Source organism: Nematolebias whitei, chromosome 14 (genome assembly GCF_014905685.2).
Source record: "Nematolebias whitei isolate Nwh7 chromosome 14, NemWhi1, whole genome shotgun sequence".
Taxonomy (NCBI): Eukaryota; Metazoa; Chordata; class Actinopteri; order Cyprinodontiformes; family Rivulidae; genus Nematolebias; species Nematolebias whitei.
Genome location: NC_056511.1, coordinates 46,171,933 through 46,179,712, shown reverse-complemented (window position 1 = coordinate 46,179,712; position 7,780 = coordinate 46,171,933). Strand labels below are relative to the sequence as shown.

General features: G+C 40.8%; 1 protein-coding gene across 1 annotated transcript in view; it reads left to right on the top strand.

The window, feature by feature from the left end:
* Nucleotides 1-888: 888 nt before the first annotated feature.
* Nucleotides 889-7,780, top strand: part of tiprl (TIP41, TOR signaling pathway regulator-like (S. cerevisiae)) — a 45,842-nt gene continuing 38,950 nt past the window's right edge. Inside the window, exons 1-2 of the mRNA XM_037688159.1 lie at nucleotides 889-1,058; nucleotides 3,278-3,403. Of these exons, the coding sequence (XP_037544087.1) occupies nucleotides 3,300-3,403 (104 nt within the window). The 5' untranslated portion in view covers nucleotides 889-1,058; nucleotides 3,278-3,299. The remainder of the gene's footprint in view (nucleotides 1,059-3,277; nucleotides 3,404-7,780) is intronic.

Genomic DNA, 7,780 nt, shown 5'->3' with positions numbered 1-7,780 from the left:
AAACCACAACACAGAGATGAAGAAAAGAACAACAAATAACTCGTCAGTCTATACAGCAGAATTATTAGCAATAATCATGGGATTAGAATGGATTGAAAAATATAATGATCAAAAATATGTAATTGCATCTGATAGTATGGCAGCCTTATTAAGCATCAAATCAAGCAAATCAGAAAGACAAGATATAGTTGACAGAATTTACCACATTCTATATAAACTTCACTTGAGGGAAATATCAGTAGATTTCGTTTGGATCCCAGCACATGTGGGAGTGGAAGGCAATGAAGGTGCAGACATTCTTGCAAAACAGGCGTTAAAATCTAAAAATATAAACTATAAAATTCCATTAAGTAAAGCTGAATGTAAAATGATAATAAATAGATATGTTGGGAAGGTCTGGCAGGAAAATTGGGACGTAAACGATACAGGACGACATTTATATAACATTCAGAAAAAGGTAGGATGTACAAAGAAAGCAGGAAGGAATAAGAAACTAGAAACAATAATGACCTGTATCAGAATAGGACATACAGGGCTCAATAAATCACTTTTTAAAGTTATAGGAAAACATGCAACGGGACTATGAGACAAATGTAATCTCCCTGAAACAGTACAACATGTTTTTATGGAATGTACTGGATATGAATTCGAAAGAAGAAGTTTCCAAAAAGAAATGAATAAAATGAATATAAAATTTACAATTAATAACATTTTTAGTAGTGATGATAATAAAGTCAAAAATCAAATTATTATTTTCTTGAAACAAACAAATTTAATAGATAGAATTTAGATGAGGTATAAAGGTTAAGTTATTTCACAGAATTTTTATTTTATTTTATTTATTTTTATTTATTGTTTGTTGCGTGTACGTCTCCTGCTCACACTCCAGCTCAGCAGGTGGCGGTAATGCACCTTACAGTTGGTATGCAACCGCCATAAAACAACACTAGAAGAAGAAGAAGAAGGAGAAGAAGAAGAAGAAGAAGAAGAAGAAGACACGAAGAGAATCTCCCACTAACACAGCAGGGCTGTTCTTCCTGACCCTACTAAGCTGACAGGTAACGGAGACCATGTAAAATATGATTCTTGTAAAATATGATTCTTGTCGGGTTGTGCGGGTGTGTGGTGGTTTATGGGTCAGTGGTGAGCTCCGGCCTCGAGCCCTCGCCATCATGTCGCTTCACAACAACTTGGACTGGTTTCCATGTCGGCCAGTGTTACACACAACTGACCTGAAAGGACCGAGCCTGCAGGAGGTTTCATCTGACCTCGTGTTCACCTCCTGCAGGTTGTTGGGACGCTGGTCACGTGTCAGGGCATGTGGGTCCAAAACGTTTGGTGGCCACATGTGTGGTCCTCTGCAGCTCTGAAGATCAGCCTGACTGGTCGTTCAAGACTGACTGGACATCAGTTGTTGCAGAGAATGCTTTGGTTTGTTTTCATGAATTCTCTCCTCGTCACCTTCAGCTCAATGCAGTAAAGCAATTAAAGCAATTAAAACAATTAAAACAATTAAAACAATTAAAGCAATTAAAGCAATTAAAGCAATTAAAACAATTAAAGCAATTAAAGCAAGTTCTAAGATAAGATGGAACTTTATGGATCTGGCAGGAAATTGTTGTGCCAGAGTTTCAGTACAAAGGAACAAACACAAGGAACCACAAGATGTAAAAAATAACAGAGAATAGAAAAATAACAGAGATTATAAAAATAACAGAGAATATAAAAATAACAGAGAATATAAAAATAACAGAGAATATAAAAATAACAGAGATAATAAAAATAACAGAGAATAAAAAAATAACAGAGAATATAAAAATAACAGAGAATATAAAAATAACAGAGATTATAAAAATAACAGAGAATATAAAAATAACAGAGAATATAAAAATAACAGAGATAATAAAAATAACAGAGAATAAAAAAATAACAGAGATTATAAAAATAACAGAGAATATAAAAATAACAGAGAATATAAAAATAACAGAGATAATAAAAATAACAGAGAATAAAAAAATAACAGAGAATAGAAAAATAACAGAGATAATAAAAATAACAGAGAATATAAAAATACCAACAATTAAGGTGTAAACAGGTGTAGACGGAAACGTTGGTGTTTATTTTGGTGCAGGATTAATTTTATTGTGAAGAAAAGGGGGAGGAGTTAAACAGTGTGAAGGACTTCCTGTGTTGTTCTGTGGAGCACCTCGTGGTCTCAGTCTGACTGAAGGTGCTGCGGTCAGAGTCCAGGGTGTCCTGCAGGGGGGGTGACATGCTGTTCAGGGTCTGGAGCAGGTTCCTCAGCATCCTCTGCTCAGACTCCTCCATCAGAGGCTGCAGGTCCACTCCCAGAACTGAACCAGCTCTTCATGAGTTTATCCAGTGTGTTGGCATCAGCTTTCTTCACCCTGCTGCTCCTGAACACCACAGAGTAGAAGAAGATGCTGGAGACCACCGAGTGGTAAAACATCTGCAGCATGGTCCTGCATGGTTAAAGGACCTGAGTCTCCTCAGAAGAAAAAGGCGACTCTGCTCTTTCTTGTAGAGGATGTTGGAGTCAGGGGTCCTGGAGGTGGACCCCAGGTACTTGTTGCAGTCCACAGTGCCCACCTCACTACCCTTGATGTTGATGGGGTTGTGGGAGCTGGTCTTCTTCCTGTTGTCCACCTTCAGCTCTTTAGTTTTTCCAGTGTTGAGTTGCAGCTGGTTCTGTCCACACCACCTCTGTGTTCAGCTTCCTGGTCACCAGTGGTGCAGCCCACAATGGCAGACCATCCAGAACTTCTGCAGATGCAGGATTGTGAGTTGGACCTGAAGTCTGAGGTGTAGAGGGTGAACAGACACGGTGAGAGGACCGACCCCCGAGGAGCCTGTGCTGCTCAGATGGTGTCTGAGGTGTTCTGCAGCCTCACATACTGTGGTCGACCTGTGAGGTCGTCTCTGATCCAGGTGACCAGCGAGTCCTTCACCTGCATGTCCCGGAGCTACTGCAGAGTAGAGCAGGTCTGATGGTGTTCAAAGCACTGGAGAAGTCAAAGAACATGACTCAGTGCTGCCTGCCCTGTCCAGGTGTGTGTAGGCTGTGCAGCAGGTAGATGATGGCGTCATCAACTCCAACTCCTTGGAACTCCAACTTGTATGGAAGAACAAGTGCAGCTGGAAAATAAAACTTCAAAAGGAGACGAACCAAAGTTTGACTCCAGTTCTCAGACCGAATCGTTTCACACCAGGCACTTTGATCATTGTGTTTGTATAAAAAGCCCTTCATGTCATGCAGGTGGTGTTGCTCCCCATCCGCGATGCTGTCTCACGGCTTCAAGAGCAGTAAGAAGGACTTCACGTTTGGACCATGGACTGTGACCGCTTCCAAAAATCACATCATGAAATCCAAAGACATCGAACGGTGAGAACTTTGTCTTTGACTTCACTCAAGTTTTTACCTTTACATTAATTTCACAGAGAAACTGTGGATTTATACATCGGGGACACGACAGGATGTAAAGTCATTATTACCCTCCACGTGAAAGCAAAAGCTGTGTGTGTGTGTTCATGTCTTAGTCTGTTAGCAAAATATCTCATGAGCACCATGATAAATTTTGATGTAGCTCTTCAAAAGTGAACACTGGATGTACAAGTGACAAACATTTGGAGTGGACCTGTCCACTTGGACAGGGGATGCCCAGGTGGCTGCCACTGAAATTCAAAACACTAAAATTAAAATGTATCAGGGACTCATTCAGACATTAACCTAAAACTTAGTGAGTTGGTATCTCAAACAGATCCCCAACATATTGTGAGATCTAAGATCTTTGTTTAAAGTTTTGCAGTCAATCGTGTTTGTCTGTTAGCAAAATATCCCATCAACCACTGGATGGATTCTAAGGTCGTTTTCACACCATATAGTACGGTAGACTCGGTTCGGGACCAATATTCATGACCTTTTGTTACATTTGAGCTGGTGCGTTTGCATTCACACTGCACTGTGCAGTCGAGTCAACCTGTTGAAGCAACCTGTTGAAGCAACCTGTTGAAGCAACCTGTTGAAGCAACCTGTTGAAGCAACCTGTTGAAGCAACCTGTTGAACCAACCTGTTGAACCAACCTGTTCAACCAACCTGTTCAACCAACCAGTTGAAGCAACCTGTTGAACCAACCTGTTGAACCAACCTGTTGAACCAACCTGTTGAACCAACCTGTTGAACCAACCTGTTGAACCAACCTGTTCAACCAACCTGTTGAAGCAACCTGTTGAACCAACCTGTTCAAGCAACGTGTTGAACCAACCTGTTCAACCAACCTGTTGAAGCAACCTGTTGAAGCAACCTGTTGAAGCAACCTGTTGAAGCAACCTGTTGAACCAACCTGTTCAAGCAACGTGTTGAACCAACCTGTTCAACCAACCTGTTGAAGCAACCTGTTGAAGCAACCTGTTGAAGCAACCTGTTGAACCAACCTGTTGAAGCAACCTGTTGAACCAACCTGTTGAACCAACCTGTTGAAGCAACCTGTTGAAGCAACCTGTTGAACCAACCTGTTCAAGCAACGTGTTGAACCAACCTGTTCAACCAACCTGTTGAAGCAACCTGTTGAAGCAACCTGTTGAAGCAACCTGTTGAAGCAACTTGTTGAAGCAACCTGTTGAAGCAACCTGTTGAAGCAACCTGTTGAACCAACCTGTTGAACCAACCTGTTGAACCAACCTGTTCAACCAACCTGTTGAAGCAGCCTGTTGAACCAACCTGTTGAACCAACCTGTTGAACCAACCTGTTGAACCAACCTGTTGAAGCAACCTGTTCCCCCGCTCGCCTGTGGGGGTGCTGCACCAAGAACTACTGAAAGAAACGACACAAAAACCTCTGAAGACACGTCTTCTTCTTCTGTAAATAAAAATAAAAATGAAGTGGCATCAAGTTTTAGCAGTTTTAGGAGTTATATTTTGTCATTTTTCAACAATGGACTCAGCATGAGCAGAAGATGAGACAGAAGACCACGGAGAATGTCCTGATGCTGCTCAATAATCCAGGTAGAAAAATCCAAAAAAGTTAAATCTGGTCCTCTGGACATTCAAAAAAACAAAACAAAGCAAAACAACAAAAAATGTAGAAACGTTTCGTCTCTCATCCTGAGGACTTCCTCAGTCTGAGGTGCTGTATTCAGCTCAGTCTCTTAAATAGCACCTTCTCAGAGTGGATCAACCAGTTTGCTGCTGACAACCAGAACCAGCTGATCACATGCTCAAGAAGGACCATCAGCCTAATTGTTAGACCTCTCGTCTAAGTCTTGTTTCCACAACTCTCTCCCAGATCTTCATCGTGTGGCTCATCAACTTAATTCCCCTGTAGTTGCTACAACTCTGTGCATCCCCCTTGTTCTTAAAAATGGCCACCAGCACTTCTTCTCCATTCCTGAGGCATTTTCTCACCCTCATATATACCATTGAATATTTGAGTCAAAAACCTCACTGCCATCTCTCCAAGACATTTCCAAACCCCCACTGGTCATCAGGTCCTACTGCCTTCCCCTTCTTCATTCTTTTCAGAGCTTTCCGGACTTCACCCTCACTAATCTTTCCCACTTCCTGGTCTACAGTTTCCATGACCTCTACTCTTCATTCTCTTTCATTCTCTTCATTCATTAGCTCCTCAAAGTTCTCCTTCCATCTTTCAGTCACACTCTCCTCACTTGTTAGAACATTACCATTCCTATCTTTAACAAGCCTAACCTGCTGCACATCCTTTCCAGTCTGATCCCTCTGTCTTGCCAATCGGTACAAGTCCTTCTCGCCCTCTTTAGTGTCCAGCCTCCCATACAACTCATCGTACGCCCTCTGCTTGGCCTTAGCCACTTCCCTCTTTGCTCAACGTCCCATCTCTTTATATTCCTGTCTCCTCTCTTCAGTCCTCTAACTGTCATATTTCTTCTTGGCTAATCTCTTTCTTTGAACGGCGTCCTGCACTTCAATATTCATTTTGAAACTTTTTCTTACCACCCAGAGCCTTTAACAGCTCCTCTCTGAATTTCTCACAACATTCTTCCTTCTTCATCTTCCACCATTTGGTCTTCTTCTCTGATTTTAATCTGGTTCTCTTCTCCACAACAACAGTCATTCTACACACAACCATCCGATGCTGTCTGGCCACGCACTCCCCTGCCACAACCTTACAGTCTCCAATCTCCCTCAGGTTTCTTCTTCTACACAGAATGTACTCGACCTGCGTACTCCTTCCTCCACTCTTATAGGTCACTCTATGCTCCTCCCTCTTTTGGAAATAGGTGCCATTTCCATTCTCTTGGTAAAATCCACCACCATCTGTCCTTCCTGGTTTCTTTCCTTGACACCAAACCTACCCATCACTTCCTCATCCTCTGTTTCCTTCACCAACACGTCCATTCAGGTCTGTTCCCATCACCACTCTCTCCTCCCTGAGAATACTCTCCATCACTTCATCCAGATCTTTACAAAATGTATCTTTCTCCTCCTCATCACATCCAACCTGTGGAGCCTAACCACTGACAACATTTAGCATCAGACCTTCTACTTATACCTTCAGACACATCACCCTATCTGACACTCTCTTTTTTCACCTCTACTACATTCTCTGTCAACTCCTCCTTCAGGACCACCCCTACTCCATTTCTCTTTCTATCCACACCATGGTAAAACAGTTTGAACCCTGCTCCAATGCTGCGAGCCTTGCTGCCCTTCCACTTGGTCTCTTGGACACATAAAACATCTACCTTCCTTCTCAGCATCATGTCAGCCAGCTCTCTATCTTTACCTGTCATTGTCCCCACATTTAGAGTTGCAGCCCTCAGTCCTACATTCTTCACTTTACTCTTCTCCCTCTGTCTCCTGACATGGTTCCCTCCTCGTGGTCTTCCACTAGCTTCAGAACTTCAGAATTTATGTATTTACAGTTTTTAAATTAACGTTGTACAATTAGCACAAGCTGTTTGAAAAATGTGTTTGGAAACTTAAATACAGACTTTTATTTCCTCCTTTGTCCAACCAAGAAGCTGCAGGTAAACAGAAGGCTGTTGTTTATGAGAACGTCAGAACCTTTAAACTACACGGATGATGCTGAAGGAGCTCTTTTTGCATTTAATCAGCAAAGATTTTAAATGGTTATTATTGGATTTAATTCATCAATACCTTTTAGATTAGGGAGAATATTTACAAATTAAAACATTTGATTCAGTCAGTGAAGTGAATTGCACATTATGGGACAGTCGCAGTAAAAGCATTGAGTTTTTAGAGTTAAGTTTCAGAGCGTTCTGTTTTTGACATCTGTTTCAGTTTAACACAACAACGCCTCTTTTCTTGTGAATGCAGTCAAAGACAAAAGCACAAAGTCTGAGTTAAAACAAATGCTCTGAAGAATGTTTCCAAATTCATCAAGTAATTCAATTTACATAGTGCCAAGTCACAACAGAAGTATGGTATGGTATAAAGTTTATTCATTTGAAAAAAGTACAAAACAATTCCATAACAATATAAAAAAAGATACAAGAGATTTAAAATGAAAGGCAGCAGAAAGAATAAAAAATCTTATTATATCTGCCCCTTTTTTCAAACAATTAGTTCAATCATAATAATTTACAAGTAACAGAACAAAATGAATAACTTTCTAATTTTTATAATTCTAATACAAAACACACACTAAGCTACTTCATATATACTTTTTTAACAATCCAGCTTTGATCTTTTTCTTAAATGTACACATTGACTTGTCATTTTTCACATCACTCTCTAGAACATTCCACAATCCAACTCCTTGG